General features: G+C 41.3%; 2 protein-coding genes and 1 long non-coding RNA gene across 3 annotated transcripts; all 3 read right to left on the reverse strand.

Annotated features, from left to right (window-relative positions):
* Positions 1–1,426: 1,426 nt before the first annotated feature.
* LOC119898716 (F-box/LRR-repeat protein 18-like) lies at positions 1,427–8,578 on the reverse strand. The gene is made up of 7 exons (XM_038712917.1): positions 8,398–8,578; positions 5,404–5,601; positions 4,857–5,206; positions 3,728–3,863; positions 2,540–3,618; positions 1,840–2,058; positions 1,427–1,751 (listed from the first exon to the last, which is right to left on the reverse strand). Exons 1-7 carry the CDS (start codon positions 8,449–8,451, stop codon positions 1,595–1,597), a joined length of 2,193 nt encoding a protein of 730 aa, XP_038568845.1. The 5' UTR covers positions 8,452–8,578; the 3' UTR covers positions 1,427–1,594.
* Positions 8,579–10,457: 1,879 nt separating this feature from the next.
* LOC119898717 (actin, cytoplasmic 2) lies at positions 10,458–14,525 on the reverse strand. Its single transcript, XM_038712918.1, has 7 exons — positions 14,381–14,525; positions 13,150–13,275; positions 12,790–13,029; positions 11,980–12,226; positions 11,690–11,881; positions 11,352–11,533; positions 10,458–11,127 (listed from the first exon to the last, which is right to left on the reverse strand). The coding sequence occupies exons 2-7, from the start codon at positions 13,270–13,272 to the stop codon at positions 10,984–10,986; spliced, it is 1,128 nt and encodes a 375-aa protein (XP_038568846.1). The 5' UTR covers positions 13,273–13,275; positions 14,381–14,525; the 3' UTR covers positions 10,458–10,983.
* A 3,060-nt stretch (positions 14,526–17,585) lies between these two features.
* On the reverse strand, positions 17,586–18,422 carry LOC119898718. The gene is made up of 2 exons (XR_005443624.1): positions 18,291–18,422; positions 17,586–18,152 (listed from the first exon to the last, which is right to left on the reverse strand). It is a non-coding gene; the product is annotated as an uncharacterized LOC119898718 (long non-coding RNA).
* Between the last annotated feature and the right edge of the window lie 92 nt (positions 18,423–18,514).

Consider the following 18,514-nt stretch of genomic DNA (forward strand, 5'->3'; position numbering starts at 1 on the left):
AGCTGCTTGACTAGCTCACAAACATAATTTGATAACAATTAGGAACATTACTAATTGATTACATATTTATATCCTTATCATTAATCTAGTCACAATCCTATATCATTGGCTTTGTCATGCACTTTCCAGGGGAGCTTCCTGATTGACACTTGCCCTGTCCCTTTGTGTGACATCGACCCCATGGAATCATGTAATATCACTCAGATGACATCCATCCTAAACCTATAATAAGTCCTTTTGACTAGATTTGTTTAGAACGGGAATTAAACACACATTAACAAGTCCGTGTCCCACATTACTCTCATTGTTGATTTACATGCAAAAGATGTGCATACAGAAAGCCAGTACCAGATTCTGAAAATTAATTTTGCCAACTTCGATTGTACGTTTAAAAGCCATTATTCATCACATTCACCACTTTCACGCACTGATGGAGAGAGGCTAAGGTGCCTCTGCCATCAGACACACATTCATACACTTTCACACAATTTGGGGTTCAGCGTCTTATCCAAGGATACCTTTACTGGGGAACCGGGGATGATAGCAACAATAAATACAGTTTATCCTTTGTATTTATGGTATTAGACTTTAATGGTTTTTCAGTGTACAGATTATATTTTACTAACAATCTACTACATAACATGAGTTGAGGAAGCACCTGCTCACATGGCAGAGAATTATCAGAAACCTGGATACCAGGTTCTCCCTTGCCAGAGTATCCCGGTTTCTATTGAATTACTCTAAATAGCATATTCAGTTTCTTCAAACCGGGATAAGGGTTTATTCATGGTCCTGATACCAGGATATGGTGTTCACACGAGTATAAAGTACACATTAAAACATGACATACATCTGGCTTTTCATACTGGAATACATCAACATGAAACTGAACAATAAATGTTTACCTTTCATGAGTATATGTAATAAAAAATACTTCAATATTAAAAAGAAATGATCACAACGATAATCTATATATTTATATTATATAAAAATAATTTCATGTAGAGTTAGGTGAGAAGATTGATGGTGGAAATGGTGTATTTCCACAAAATATGCTGGGTAATGTCACAACAGATCACTGGTGTGTATCTGTTGTGACATTTAAAAAAATGACATAAATAGACAAAGACAAGAATAGACAAGAATTAAAAATGATGCATATGGAGTTTATTACAACATCACTGATTCAGGGCCTCTGTACAAAGATTCTTAACAAATACAATCTCATAATTTCTCATTTTGGCACTTATTCTTAAAGTAGCTGAGTGGTGTAGTGACATGAATTATTTCTGACTGAGTAGCCCCAGTCGAGGCCCAACTGGCAGCAAATGTGAAATGTCCTGGAACAATAAAAGAAATGTCCTTACCAGTGTCAAAAGCAAATTTCCACCATTACTCTGGTATATGTAAACAAGCATGGTTGATGTATTGTTGTAGAGCAGCCTGAAACAGTTGTTGATGTGATATACCACACAATCTACCACCTCACTATGCAGATGATCAGTCAGTCTTCCATTTGTGAATTTTATTTCCTGGGAGGAAAAAAACAACCATAACTGTTGAGCACCAATCACACGGAACCTTTCTGGTGAGGTCACAATTGTGATAAATGTGGTGGTTGGGCCACATGGCTCTGGAACAAAGTTATCCGATCCAGCAGTGTTAGTGGGATGTCCCTGATGACCGAAGGCAGATCTTCATGCTGTAATGGATAGATGACCACACTCAGGGCCGAGCGCTCAAGTGAAAATCTAACAGGGAGAAAACACAAGGAAAGATGAGATTTCACTTGGCATTTAATGTTTGATGTACAGCATGTCCTCACACAAAAGTACTGACCTGTCCATCAGAACTTTCTGCAGCGTGCGACAAGCCACTAATGTACCGCCCATGAACATGTGGCACATGATGACATGGCAGCATCGCTCCATGAAGGTTTCTATGGCCGATGGGTCAAAGGTACCACTGCGTGAGATAAGGCAGAGACGTTGCAGACGAGTGCAACAGGACAGAGCCTCAAAGAATGATGCGTTGGCATTCAGGTAGGGCTGCTCTAACCTAAACACACAGACACACAGTGTTCAGTAAATAAAAACAAGCTGAGCAAAGACCTGAACTCCGTCCATGACATTTTACTAGCTAGCTTACACCAACTGGTGGACTGTCCTATAATTTGTTACAAATATAAAAATGCACATTTCATGAAAATACAATATCAGTCTGCAAGGTAAATCTGAATGTATGGTTGCCGGTTAAAGGATTCCCATAATTAAGAGGGGGAAAAATACAATATATATATATATAATATATAATTTGCTTATCCTAAAGTTAACATTCATAAAAAGCAAGAAAATTAACTGCATCACTTTGCATGTAAAAGAGATTTATAACAAACACAAAACTGCTGAGAGGTAATTGTTGGGTTCTTCATTTAATTACAGTCAGCCAAGCATTTAATGGTTGTGAATCTGTACTATCTGTCTGATGTTTACGGTTCAGTATTACAGTAAATGAAGGGTGCACAAAGGCATCTTCTAACCTGAGTTCCTGTAGCTGTGTGCACTGTTTAAGTGTGTCCAGCAAGGCAGGGGTGTAGTTCATGGTTTTTAGAGATCCCATGTTGGCAAGGGACAATACCTGTAGGTCTTTGCATCGCCTGGTCAACTGTACCAGCCCTGTCCCCCTAAGGACCCCGGGAAGGCCAGCCAGAGTCAGACGACATAATCGAGGCAAAGCCTCAAGCGCCGCTAAGTGTGCATCACCAACCCCTCGTGCCCACGCACACATGCCACGAGGCTCCACGCTGGCACGAGCGCATGGCTCAAGCCGAGGCAGCGCAGATACAAAACCTGGACCAATGATCTCCAAGGTCTCTAAAACAGGACAGCCAGCTAAGAGCTGAGTGAGCCCTGAGGTGCTGTCTCCTGACAGAGAGGACTCTGAATCAGGCTTGTAATTCTGGAGCCCCACACGTGGATTCTTTTTTAACCCCAGGAACAACGGAGAGGGAGACATGTTGTTTGTAGAGATCTGATGGGCGTTTAAGCCATCTGACAGGGCGCAGGCAGGCAGAGTGAGAGCACGCAGGTGTCTGAATTTAGCCAAGCTGGCACACAGGTGTGTTTCTCCCCCTAGCGCAGGAGAGTTTTCATGATGATAGTGTGTGTGCATCAGGTTCAGGTGTTTAATGTTGGAACAGCCAACTGCCAATCGGCTCATTGTCCCAGGAACCAACTGATCTTCCGCACTCCTACACTCTGAGTAAAGGACCTGGTTGATCCCGCTGAGGTTCAGGCTGATCAGCTGTGTTGCATCTCTGACTCCTCCATCCAGCAACGACTGGAACACCTGTGGCCACAACGCCGGGCAGCGGCTGAAGCTGAGGTGCTTTGGACTGTTTCCCTCCAGGGCTCGCTTTAGGGACAAGGAATCCAGCCAGGACCGAGGGAGTTGCAGGGCTTCCAGTTCACCTCGTTGACCCAAACTCTGGGCAAGTGAGGGAGCAGCTGGCCAGTGAGCAGGGTTTGGGCCGGGAATCGACACAAGGAAAACTCTCAGACGCTTTGGAACATGAACGCTGAACACTGCCAGGTAGAGCAGGAGCAAGGTCTGGTTTACCTTCAGACATTAACAAACAGATACACTAATTACAAACTGAACAGTACTACAGTGTATATTGCAGATATATGGGAACATATTACATGTACACGCACACTAACCAACTCACCTCTCCCGGAGCCAGCCTGGCAGTGAACTCCTCCAGCTGTTGGTAATGTGGCACACTGCTCTGACCCACCATTAACTGACAGCAAACGCCTATACCCTCTCTGGTCACATCTGGGATGTCAAACTGCAGCATAAGCCTGAGGTACGTGTACAAGCACAGAATGACACATTCAACACTATAGCAGTAAAAAACATACTCTGTCCTTTACAACAAGAATGTGAGTGATTAATCTAAGATGGAAAGTGCCATCAGTGTTGTGTTGCTAAACTCTACCAGTGGACCAAATGCATTAAGATTTCTTGGTTTGATATCATCACCGGTCAAACAGCACAACTAGTTTTTAAGTTCATCATGTGTCGAAAAGAGCCCAAATTTGCTTCTTCGTGCATTTCTTCTATAAATAATAATGTCATTTTAAATGAAAAGTAAATGCAGATTCACATTTCTGAAATAGTATTTTGCATCCTTGACAGTTTCAGCGTTGTGCATAATAACAAAATTTACAGAATAAACCAAGATTTGATTGTGATACAATGCACAAGCAGATGAAACATTTGCACTTTCAAAATTTTAGCCATTCTAGCTGTATGGCACTAGCTATAGCTATGTCAATTAGTACACCACTTTGGTTGAGTTTTGTAGTGTGAGTGAAATGTCCCCACAGCAACTGGACAGATTGCCATGACATCCCTTCATGTTCCCCACATGAATTGTAATCACTTTGGTGAATCCTTAATTTTTCATTTAGCAACATCATCGGGTCAGAACTGTAATTCATAAAATACTCTGTTTTATTACCAAATAACATGCCAAACTAATGACATTCCCATCAGCCTCAGCTGTACTTTGTGCTTACTGCTAATCAGCAATGCTAATATCCTAAACTGAGATGTGCTAAGTGTTTACCTCCCGGCACCACTATGGCTAAGTCTTAGTTGTGTTGTGGATCCTTCATTCTTCAGCTCTATTCTAAGAATTTTAAATCTTTATGGACTCTACATGGTGCAAAATGCTTCCACATAATCCCATAAACACGGATAAAAGTAAAAACAGTGCACAGTGTGCCAAATAGGAAGTGATGATGGACACAGGTCTCGTGGGAAATCTCAGTAATCCGACAGATTCTTACTTGCGGAGTTGGGCGCAACATGGCACCACACCGTAACTCGGTGTCAACAACGTCTGCCTGAGCTCCGACAGACGGCTCAGTGAATCTACCGCCTCTGAACTGAGCTGAGCAGAGTTAAAGCCTGGTGTCACATCAAAAGCAAGTGATCTGAGTAGAGAGAGGGAGGAGAGGAGACGGGAGAGACGAAGGGAAGTGATGCGACAGCCGGTGACATCGAGGTGCGTCACTCCTCTGCAGCGAGCGAGAAGCTCCATTGTAGAGCCAGACAGCCAGTAGCAACCATTCAGGCTGAGAGACTGCACGTGATTGGCTAGCTGCTTCAATATGTGCCGAACCAAGAGATCATCAGCCTGGGGGAAAAAAGAAAACATTTTATTAAATGCTAAAGGGTCTGTTAAAATGCAACAGGTGTTCCACTGTTCAAGAAATGGTTTTAAAATATACAGAAAGTTCCACCAAATGCATGAAATGAGATCTTCACAAACAATCTTGAAGCATGGCTCATCAGTTGAAATGATGATAAAATGTTTTTTTTAAATAGCTTTACCAGATACTCCTCTGACAGGCTGACGTTTGAGAGCAGGGTCTTATCATGGCACAGTGTGTGTAACTTGTGGCAGACGTTTGCCACATTCATGACCAGGTCACAAACTGGAACATGGCGGAGAATACACAGCAGGATCTCATCGGACAAATCGGACATTCCCACGGAGGTAGAAGACATTGTGTCCTCATCGCATACAGCCTGAGAGAGACCGGAAACAGTGTTGTGGTTATTAAGTAAACCTTGAGAAAGAATTACTAAGATGGCTAAGATGCTACAAATCTTTTCTTAAAGGTTCAGTGTGTGATATTTCTGAGTATCTATCGACAGAATTGCAATATAAGATCCATAACTTTGTTTTCAGTGGTGTATAAAGACCTTACTAAATAAACCATTATGTTTTTATTACCTTAGAATGAGTCATTTATATCTACATAACCAGGGGCACCCCCTTCCATGGACGTCGTCACGTTGCATCATCATGTTTTTACAGTAGCTGAAAACAGACAAACAGCGCTACAGAGCGCATTTTGTCACTACGTTCTTCTTGTTCTACTTCTGGTAGAATTCAGGCAGTGTAGACACTCATCACTATGTTGAATACGTACGCTAGAAGAAGAAGAAGTAGTAGTAATAATATACAGCAGGGGTCAGCAAATAAGTTTTGCATCGGAGCAATATTTTCCACCATTATATGGTGGATGAGAATATAAGCCATAATATTGACTTACATTGACATGTTGTTCTGTTAGCTCAGTTGCTAAGGTGCAGGACACGCAACCCAAGGGTTGAATGTTTGATCCCACCTTGGGACAATTTGTTTTTCTGCATTCTGCAGCGAATGTTCCTCACATCACGGCATGTGCTACATTGTTGCTTTTGCAATTCCCCAGTATCTCCAGGCAGAGAACATTTAGGGGAATCACATTTCCTGATGACTCTTTCAGAGGTGTAAGTAAAAGCTCAGTTCAACTCCAAATACAGCATTGCAGTAAACAAGCTTCTCGTGCTTTTATTTTGTAGACAAAGCCACTAAAGAGAAAGTGATCATGTGAGTAACTGTTGCTGCCATGAGATCTATTTCAGCATCACTATCAAAGTATTTATTTATTTATATTTTTTGCTGCTATCAAAGCACCATAATCTGGCCACGGGCCAGACATTATTGTTAGCAGGCTGTTTTGGCGATGGTCCATAATCACAGAGAGAATTAATGTGTTTCCCTTGTCATTGTTTATATAAACTTTATCTAATGTCTTGTTTATAATAGACTGTGGTGAAGAAACAGTGACAATGTTTCACTCTTGGCTTACATTTTCCATGTTATCTGTCAGTGGCCAAGTCACAATAACTTATGGTTTTACTGAATAATTAAGTAAATATAATTTCTTTACTGGCTACTCTGCTGTCTCAGAAGAGACATCTTTTATGCTCCGTCAGCCACCATAGTTGTCCTACGCTCTTTGAAAGGGTACGGGGCAGACGTAGACTGGAGAGATGGTTGCAATTCACAACCCTCTCCACTAGATGCCACTAAATCTTACACACTGAACTTTTAATGTCTTGTAGCAATTCCTATTCTTGGTACTTTGTTATTGAGGTCCAACACAGAGAAATAAGCTGTCATCAAGACAGCAGATTATGACTGGGCAATATGATGATTTAATGTGGCGAGACGATATAAATTTGTGCAACGTCAGAGATTTTGCTCTTGTTTTAAAGCTGCAGAAGGTAATTATTATTATTATTTTGTTATATAAAACTGTCACAATATCCTGACAGTGAGGCAAATAATGTGTAAAATCTTTTTTGGATCAGGTTTCTATGGTTCCTCCTACTGCTGCGAATGCCATTTGCAAGAATCCACCGCTCCCTGGACAAAACAACCAATCAGAGCCAGGAGTAGTCTAACGCAGTGTCAATCACTGCTCGTGCACAAGCTGTGCTGCCCCACTCCTTGTGTGTGCTCTACCTCAGTCATGCTCAAAATCTTCAGCTAGCAGCTTCGGAAGTTTTTGCAAACACAATGGCTAAGAAGCAATCACCAGCAATGAAAGGACTGCCCATCCCTCTTTTGCCAACAACAGCATACTGTACAAAAAACCGGGGTCTTGGCAAGGCTCTCACTGGACAGAGAGTCCTATGCGGGCTGAGGCTTCATAGGCCAACCAGCTCCTGATCGTGGGTTTGGCGGTCAGGTTTAGCAGAATGGTACAAGCAGTGGAGAGATTCTGAAGGTTTTGTATTTTACCAACTGCAGCTTTAATGTCTCTGGTATTTGGCCATTGTATGAAATGCTACACTTTATCGAACAGCAGGACTTCTATATGGCAATACTAGGTTCATACATCATTTTTGCATCAATGTTAGGTATTTGCTGAAATCAAAATCAGACATTCCTTTCTGGTTATTTCATCCATACACATTTTTCTCAATTGACCAATACCTTGATAGATGGTTTAAGCCATAAAGCTCACTCTTATGTTACAGTTTAAGTATTAATAAGTGGAACATATATTAATATAAGACAATACTTGGTGATAAAATTACTGCGTTACATTATCTGATTAGAAAGTAAAAATAGGAATGTTTCAAGGACTTTTATATCGTGATACACCTCGCAGTGTACAAATGTGATTAGACATATTAATATCAGTATTACCGCAAGACACAGTATTACTGTATCTGTCTGCCAGCATGTCCACTCATTTACAAATTAGTATTTTTGTTCATTAGTAGGTTAATTTGGGCATAACGTTTTAAACAAAGAGACACAAAAACGCACGCCTTTCCACCACACTATCTATACGAATTAACCAAACTTGGTTGAAAAAGTTAACTGAAATGTGGGTGAAGCCTGGTCTAACATTAAACTAACTTATCGTTGTCATTAGCTAATTAGGTTAACGTGCGGTACCGTTGGTTCGTCTGGTCTGCGTCGCCGTTAACATCCATTACTGTTGTCCATTACTTGTCGCTGTTTGTCGGTTAACCCACCTGTACAATCCGGCGATCCATGTCCTCTGAAATCGCTCTCACGGTCCCACTCATGATCAGCAGGATTTCAGATGTTCATCCAGCCAGCAAGCACTTCATGTTTCGACGAACCGGCTTTACACTGAACCACAGGCGGTCTGCACATCCAGCCGTTGACAGGGCGGATTACGCTTGTTGCTGCACAATGACGGAAGTCTGTCAGTGACGGACACACTTCCGGTCCAGGTCCAATCAGATTTTTTTCTAATGCGTTTATGAAATTTCTCATTTCTCAAAAAACTTCAAAAAGTGCAGAACACAAAAAGGATGACAGGAAATTCTAGTAGCCTACTGTATCATATACATTTATTGTATTTACGGTTTTCTTATTGCGGCACGATTTATGGTTTGCATCAGTGGTGGAAGAAATATTCAGATCTTCTAAGTAGCAATGCGTCAGGGAAAAATTACTTAATTATTAAGTCTTATATAGTATTCAGCAGCAAAATGTATCAAAAGTATCAAAAGTAAAAGTAGCAACTTATTAGGCATGACCCCTGTCAATGTGACATTATATTAGTCGATAATTATTACCTGTGCATACTGTGTTAGCGGCATTTTATGTTTTCAACTACTTTTTCGGTAGTTTAATCTATAATTAATCGATTATATATCACACTTGATAAACTGATCGTATTTATTTTATGCAAATGAATTTTCAGATAAATGTAGTGGAGCTGAAAGTACAATATTTGCCTCTGAAATGTAGGAGAGTGCGCGCCTGCTATATGCGATCTTGTGCCGAGTTCTGCATACCTGCAATCTGCAGACCTCGCGCTTCCTCGCCGGTCTATTACAAATATTTTTTTTATTACGATTTATTAAAAGCTTCTTTCTCTTCACATTTTTATTTACAGCATTATATGTTGATGTTTATATCATAAATAGGCTGTGTATTAACATATTGGGAGAAAACCCAATATGTAATGCTGATTAATACTTATATTCCAATACATTTTCGAGGCAAATATTGTACTATTTACTCCCCTACATTTATTTTATAACTTTAGCTACTTTGTAGATTCAGATTAGTAATACAAAATATACTCAATGAATAAATGATGATGCTGTATTATTATAGGTTAAGATAAGGTAAAAGTGAAATGATCTCCAGGGGGCAAATTCACAAACTACCCAGCAGTATATTAAAGCAACAATTAGCCTATTATAATCCAGTACTATAAAATACACTATTTTGAAGAGTCTTTTTACAGCATCAGTACTTGTGTACTTCTACATTGTGAGTTTGCAACTTTAACACAAGTGAAAGATTTGAGTTCTTCTACCACTGCATGACACACAATACAAATTTCTCAATCTACTGCTCCAGCAGAATCCAGTACAGTATACATCATACAGTAAATGACACTAAAACACCCACTGTAAGTACAGATTATACAGTACATTATATATTTAGTACATGTTACTGTTTTGAACATACATATGTACATATAATTGTCAAATTAATCCAAGCATGCTGCATTTACTTTATATAGACATGCATACATAGTATGCGTATGTATACTTAGACATTGAAGATGATTCTGATATAATGGGAAATCAATGTTCCAACAAATCATATCAGAATTAAAGTTAAAATGTGTCTGTCAAATTAACAATACTTATGACTCAAACCAGTTTTAGTATTTTCAATCTTCCAACCATATATGGCTCATTTCTACAAAGTTGTTGATACTTATATATATATATATATATATCTTAAACTAATAATTCTCCTGTAAGTGTAGTTGTCCACATGATGGCACTATAACGAAATGCATCTCTGTTCTCATGATCCATGTCTGACAATAATACCAGGTCCTTGAAACTGAAGCAGCTAAATCCAGCCATCATTAATTTAAGTACACCTGTGCTTTTTCTATGATATGTCCAAATCTTCAGAGTGTAAAGTAACATATGGCTAACCTTCTTTACCAAAGATTGAAGTATGTGGTATAAATCCTGTAATGATTAAAATGTGTTTCCTTTAATATTTGCTGAATAAAACAAAAAGACTGGAATCTCAGACATGTGCGCTTTATTGGGTTGTTGTGTACACCAGTGGCTCGAAGCCCTATGCACAAACCTTCATACACCCTCATACAAGGTAGAAGCTTTGTCTTTTGCATAATGACAAAAACAAACTGGACCAAGTATCATTTAAGGCTGAAAGTACAAAACAAAACAAGTTTCAGATTACATAATTTACATATTAAGCAAAACTACAGATCTGTTGGGCAGTGGGCCCACCAGAGAATAAACCTTCATAGAGGCAAATAAGGTGGTGAACAAACACATCTGGAATGACCTACACAAACACGACAATGGACATCATGTTCCTCACACATTCACACCGCCTGGGACGCTCCGTACTTCCTGTAGAGTTTCTCCCCATCAGGGGGCATGGTGCCATAGCCATAGTGATGAGGGAAAATGGGAAGAGGTGTTGTGGGCTCAGCATACACCAGTGTGTTGGTGTAGGCATGTATGCAGAGCCAGTCGTTTGGGTTTGTAGCAGTGTGTGTTTTGGGGGAGGGGACTGTCTGTTTAGAAGCACTTCCTGTGGACGATGCTGGGGCCGGACTCATCGTACTCCTGCTTGCTGATCCACATCTGCTGGAAGGTGGACAGGGAAGCCAGGATGGAGCCTCCAATCCATACAGAGTACTTCCTCTCAGGGGGAGCTATGATCTGCAGGGAGAAAAAAAAAAGAATTAAAAAAAAGAATAAAATAAGGTATTGTAATACAAAGTCAAACCACATCTGTTGGCGAACGTACAAAGCAATAGAGACTGAATACTGCATTAACCATGTTTGTCCACTGAGTGGCAGTAGAGGTAAAGAGCTTTCTGGAACATTTTCTGCATTAATGCTTCAGGGAGGATGAGAGTCTGAGTAATGAGGACAAGATTTACCTTGATCTTCATGGTAGTGGGTGCCAGGGCAGTGATTTCCTTCTGCATGCGGTCAGCGATTCCAGGGTACATGGTGGTACCTCCAGACAGCACAGTGTTGGCGTACAGGTCCTTACGGATGTCCACATCACACTTCATGATGCTGTTGAAGGTGGTTTCATGGATACCGCAAGACTCCATACCTGTTAAACAAAAGAGGGTGTAAAGTAAAACAAAAAGTTATTGGTTTTGTGATCCGAATGCTTTAATCAAATATAAAACCAGTCTCATCTTTGCTCCTACAACCACTATGCCCCCCAGCAATTTAACTCACTATGTATTTCTTTCCCCTGACTTACCGAGGAAAGAAGGCTGGAAGAGGGCCTCGGGGCAACGGAACCTCTCATTTCCGATCGTGATGACCTGTCCGTCAGGCAGCTCGTAGCTCTTCTCCAGGGATGAAGAGGAAGCAGCAGTGCCCATTTCCTGCTCGAAGTCCAGTGCAACGTAGCACAGTTTCTCCTTAATGTCACGTACGATTTCACGCTCAGCTGTAAGACAAGAAAATACATTTTTATAGTCATTTCAGTTTTTCCCCTACCTAGCTTTAAATAGGTGCTCGTATTGGAGTCTGTGCTTGTGTGCTAACCTGTGGTGGTGAAGCTGTAACCCCTCTCAGTCAGGATCTTCATGAGGTAGTCTGTGAGGTCCCTTCCAGCCAGGTCCAACCTGAGGATGGCGTGGGGCAGGGCGTAGCCTTCATAGATGGGCACTGTGTGGGTCACACCATCACCAGAGTCCATGACAATACCAGTGGTACGACCGGAGGCGTACAGGGACAGCACAGCCTGGATGGCCACATACATGGCAGGGGTGTTGAAGGTCTCAAACATGATCTGGAGGAGAGGAGAGACGAGAGATGAGTCACTGAATCAGTGAGTCAACTAAACCTGAAGTAAGCTAGTATGGGTTAGTACAGTCAGATCAAGAAAAGCACAGCACACTGAGCTGTTTCGTTTTGAGTACAAACACCACACTAAAAACATTAAAACCAGTCATTGCAATAACCTGTACTTTAGTTTAGTCATATTGACCAAGAGGAGTGCAGCAACCTGCTCTACAGTCATCTGTTGCATCATGCGATCAGTGTAGTTAGAGGTTTCTCATCTACTTAGCAATTCTAACAGGAGCCTAATTTGAATAAAGGCGTGAACATGCTGCAACAAGTCATTCCTGGTGCATCACAGTATAGAGAGATAGAAACCTGAAGCATCCGCAGAGATGAAAAAAAAAAGTCAGCACAGGAAAGAGGAAACCTGGAGATTGAAGGAGCAGGAGGAAACCAGACAGATTGAGTGGAAGAAGAAATGCCTTAGCTGCAACACATTTTCCTGTCGCCCGGCCCTGCAGGTGAGCCGAGCAGGTTTCCTGATTGATAGGATTTGTCAGCCCTTGTTACCTGGGTCATCTTTTCCCTGTTGGCCTTGGGGTTCAGGGGGGCCTCAGTGAGCAGGACTGGGTGCTCCTCGGGGGCAACCCTCAGCTCGTTGTAGAAGGTGTGATGCCAGATCTTCTCCATGTCGTCCCAGTTGGTGACGATGCCGTGCTCAATGGGGTACTTCAGGGTGAGGATTCCCCTTTTGCTCTGTGCCTCATCACCAACATAGCTGTCTTTCTGGCCCATACCAACCATCACACCCTAGGATGCAAACAGGAAAACAAGTTAAAAATCAAGAACGAAATTTACAGAAACATGGAATAGTTTTTACAAGCTTTGTTATTTATATAGTTTGATTTAGATATTATAGGGAAACAGTACCTGATGTCTGGGACGTCCAACAATAGAGGGGAACACAGCACGTGGAGCATCATCTCCTGCAAAGCCAGCTTTGCACATACCGGATCCGTTGTCAACAACGAGGGCGGCGATTTCGTCTTCCATTTTCTGGACATTGAGAGAGGGGAGGGATAAAAGGGGGGAGAGTGTTTGTAAATCTGGTGCTCTGTGACAGCTGCGTGTTGCATCTGGCAAACATCAACTCGGTTAAAGTCTTGTCATTATGGAGACTGGACGCTGGATGTCGCAGTGGCGCAGGTTCCAGTCCAAATCCAGAGCTGGGAAACAAAGGCAGTTTCTCCCTCGGTCTGGCCATGGCCATATAAGGCAAAAGTGAGAGCAGCTTAGGAGACGGCGGGAGCCCGGCCCGTGAAGCCGCCCCGTGTTGTCGTTAAACCTCAAATGACACAGACAACGGGCCACTCCCTTCACTGGGATCACCATAACGGATTTAAGGTTAACCATCAACACATCTCTTTAAAAACAGCAGTGTTAACAGTCGAGGTGAATGAACTTCCACCGCTGTCATGTCTGTCATCAAGTGTAACGTTACCGTTATGTCGTGACCACCACAGTTAACAAGGTTATGTGAAAGAAAAAGCCAACTTCTAAATGACATTTCTAACATAAGTAACCTTAACTTCATTGTCAAATGACGTTAACACCTGTAATGTCAGAGCAAGTTATTACCATTTCTACACACCTAACGTTAGCTAATAACGCCTGCTACATTCAATCCGTCTAATCTATCATCATCATCGGTCTGTGTGAAATCGGAGACACCAGACTGGGAGATCGTGCCAAAGCAGATGCTTACATGTAAAGCGAGAAGGTCAAGATTTAACGGATTTAACGCAGTCTGATTTGTTAAACTGATGAAGTGATGACAACCGGGTTATTTCTCACTCATCTGTTAAATATAAACGACAGCATGCCAACACATTTCTATACGTAAGAAGTTACTGGTAACTGTTAAAAAGCCAACAGCTGCATAACGTTAGGATGCATAATAAGGAAAACATAATGAATGACCGAGTGCATTTAAACAGTTCAACGCTTGCATCAACTTGAGGAAAGTCATCCAGAAAACCTTACATCATAACTTAACCGGTGGACTAAATTCAGTTTTCTGGCTAAAACGCGTCTTATATATTAAAGAAAATAATTTCAAATATGAGCAAAAACTTTCGTCTCCATTCCGCAGTAGTCTTACCTGTGTGAGGGAGGGTTCTCGGCTTAGGAGGACTGTGACTGAGCGCTACACTCTGGTAGGATTTAGTGTCTGGGCTTGACTGCAATGGAGTCCAATAAATTGCAGGGTTTTATCAGAGCTCGTGCTGCAGCCCCTTTCCATATAAGGAGAACTTTCCGCACGGCGCCCTGTGATTGGTTCTGCCGCATCCACTGGGTGTGGCGCATGTAGATAACGGTTCTGCGCTCTGACAGGACAGAGGGGACAAGCACCACGAAACTAACCTATATACTATCAATATTACCACTCTGGAGCTCCGTGTTCAATAAAACACATTTTATAGGCCTATCTATATTCCTCGTTATTGTGATCGCAATGGGGATGATACGCAAGTGTGATACACAAGTGGGCAATAAATCACAGAACTCACAACAGAGTCCTTGAGTATCAAACGATTTGAAATAGCTGCCTATTGTATTTTAAACCGGTGACATTTAGCAAAAGAGCACATTTATTATTTTATTTACTCCTCCACTTAAGGAAAGGGCCTGCAGATCCTGGTTACACAAACTCTTAACCACATTTGATTCATGTACCCATGCTATTGTCTTCTGTTCTATGTTTGTGCATTGGAGGAAAATGTAAGTGGCGGACACAGACAAACAGATCCATAATTCATCTAATTTAAGTAAGTGAAGGACAGAAGGGGAATGCAACAGAACTGGATTGCTCTGAAGATTGTGCTAATTCTCATGGCAGAGACTTAAGCAGTTGCCAGTGATTACAATCTCAGGGTCACTGACAGCACTGTTAACACCCCGACTGACAGTCTGCCCAAGCATACCAATGTCTCTCACATGCAGAGCAGAGTGACAGTGATACATGTGGTTAAGCTGAGATATGTTTACAGCAAACACTCAGGAGACTGTAAATCTTATCTCTCATCACTTGACTGATGATGTTTAAATGAGTGAAGGGAGGGGGGAGCAGATTACTTGCCTCAATGAGGTAATAGACAGGTGTGTAATTTCAGGAACATACCTATATTTGGTGTCAAAATGAAACTGCAAGGCCTATTATGATATTACTACTCAGGAATGTGACTCACTTTGATATGCATTTACACACCTGCTCTTGCACAAACCCGAAAATGTCACACAAGGCAAATCCTTGTGCATCTCTGAATGGAAATACTTTAGATGTCATATTTAATATTATGATAACACACTAGGAAATATTCATGCAAAGCTCATCTTGTAAGTTGACCAGAGACTAAGTGGATGGGTTGGGGTGCTGTTTTAACTCAACACGGGCACAGGACAAGGACTCATAAACTTATTCTAGGGATTCTTGCTGGCTCTATGTGTTCCTAATAAGGATATATGGGAGCTGGCTCACCAAAAAAGACAGGAAGTAGGTTTCACAGTGCTTCACTTCTGCAGATGCACGCAGGAAGTGACCACACAAACCTACAAACACACACAAACGCCCATATGTCATCAGGTATGGAGCAGCTAAGGACAACATAGAGGGGGGTGAGTGAGCTGATCAGGGAGTTGGCTTTCGGACTGGCATTATCCTGCTCTAGATAGACACTAAACACACACACACACACACACACACACACACACACCAAGTATAGACCCAGGGACAGGACAACCATCCCTTTAAGAGTTCCTTTGGATGACGTCCATATAAGGAGATATTGGAGCAAGTCACATGGGTGGAAGAATGCACTAGTCAGATCATGTGACCAGTCTGAGGAAATGAATGAATCTCCCTTTTTAAGGCTGTATGCCTGTGTGTGTGTGTGTGTGTTTTAGAGTGAATTTGCATGCTGCTTTAGGTTTGCCACTTTTCACCTTGATTTCTGTATATTTCATCCAGAGATCTACATTTAGAAAGGAGATACCAACATTTTTTTCTTTTTTAAACTTTGTACTCACTTACTCCTCCTTGACAGAAATTTCTCAGTATTTCCTCTGGACACTCATCATGTAATCCCTTGAACCATTTCAAAAGTTGCTGGTGTGCATGACTCACGCATGCATTACAACACCCACTCGCACGCACACATACACACACTCCCTGTATTGCTCACTCACACAGTCAGAGAAATTCACAGGCTTGGCTCTCGGCTCAGACTAAGACCGTATATGGAAGAAGCTAGCAGGTAGCTTCTGTCCACTTTCACTCATCCCTCTCCCCATCTCTCGCGCTCTCTCTCCCTTAAACACACATCAACTCTGCCTTTATTTGCCACATTCCCGCCCTCCCCCAATCAATCAATCCCTTATTACTTTTCCCCAGACAATTATAGGAATGCAAGGTTGGTGTACATATTTGCCTGTTTCGCTCTCTACCAGTCTTTCCCAGTCATGTAAGGCATCACATTCCACATAGGTTTCACACTAAGCATTCAGAGGAGGTGTGGTTTGTGTGTGTGTGCTCAAATGAGAAAGAGAGGGAGGTGTGTGAAATACTCTTAAATGTAATTTTAGAAGATACTAATTTCTAGACAGAATCCTCACCCCCCAAAAAACAGTCAGCTTCAACCAGACAAAGGCAAAGAAAAGTGAACACATTACTCAAATGATCAGGTCTGTGTACTGGCCTCCCATGTGTCATAGAAAAGAGTTAAAATGATTACTGATTGTTTAGGGTCAAATACACTTCTCACTGTGTTTCTTTAATCATATGAGCCCTTGTAGCTTCTTATCTGTTGTCTGTTAACCATTCCCATAGTCAAACTAAACATGCAGATAACAATTAGCTACCCTGCAGCACAGATCCTGAACCATGTCCAGGTTAGTGGAGCCCAGGGGCAGAAAACTTGCTTTTGGGTCCCCAATAAAGTCTTCAAAATTATGACACAGGGTCACTATCAGACAGGACCACAAGAGTGTACTTGTACGGTGCAAATTCTTAAACATATTTTTGATCTAGCACAGGTCCCAGGGGGTCTGAACAAACGTCATCTGGACGTTTGCCTTGAACAAACGTCCAGATGACGTTTGCCTTGAAGAAGTAATTACTCCCACAGGCAATTAGATTGCTCCCTTCTTATAGTTTCTTTCAAACTTGTATTTTATTACCATTACAGTAAACCTTTGTCATGTGCTGTCATGTGTGAGTTTTGTAATGAACAGGCAGTTGGATGAAAGAACATGTAATAAATAGATGGGAAGATCGATCATTTAACTCTGCAAGAAGGTGAATATGCATATTTCCCAAAATGTCAAATTTATTAAAGCACTTTTCACTTACATCTTGATTTATCTTTATATCATATTTATGTTTTATATATGTAATTCACCCTGTAAAATGATTTAATGCCTTATGTTGAGCACTTTAACTGCCTTTGCATATGTAATGTGACAAACAATTGAACTTTCCTTGCTAAGCGATGACTTGTTTGAATTGCCCTGAGTACGATTAATGTTTATTAAAGCATTATCTACAAATCTGTGCCATAGACATTCAGACTGCCTCTTTCTTTTTCTATTTTTACACCCTACATCAGAAGGTTAGAGGGAAAATATAAGAAACACATTGAAAATGTAGCAACAATTTACCAAAAATATACACTTAATATACACACACATTTACATATTGTTTTACAGTTGTTATCAACAAAACAAGAACATTTGAGGCCTAGAATACAACAATAAGCTGCAAATACCAGTGTCAGAACAGATATTATTCTTCTTTGTGTATGTCAAGCAGTCCAGCTCTTCCCCAGGTCTACCAGCTCCATGCCTTCACAGTAGGACCGTGGCCTTGACACCCTCACCTGGTTTCACAGGGGAACAACACATAATGAAACCAGATTTTATATCTATATCTATATATATATCTATCTATCTATATCTATAATATATATATTATATCTAATATTATCTATATATCTATCTATCAGTCAAAAACTCACTGTGGGTGTCCTGTGGGAAGCCAGTTGCTGCAGAAGTGGGAAAGGAGTCCACTGAATGGGTTCCACAGGCCAGCTACAGACAGAAAGGTCACTGGCCTTACCTGAGTCCAACCAACCATCCCCATGCTCATCTCACTTCCCCCCAACCATACTGAGAGCTACAGGGAGTACAGAGAGCAAAGGATTATTTACACAGACATTGTCAATTGACTGTAGCCTATGTG

Source organism: Micropterus salmoides, unplaced genomic scaffold (assembly GCF_014851395.1).
Source record: "Micropterus salmoides isolate LMB-PRFRI ecotype aquatic unplaced genomic scaffold, ASM1485139v1 Ms_hic_scaffold_12, whole genome shotgun sequence".
Lineage (NCBI taxonomy): Eukaryota > Metazoa > Chordata > Actinopteri > Centrarchiformes > Centrarchidae > Micropterus > Micropterus salmoides.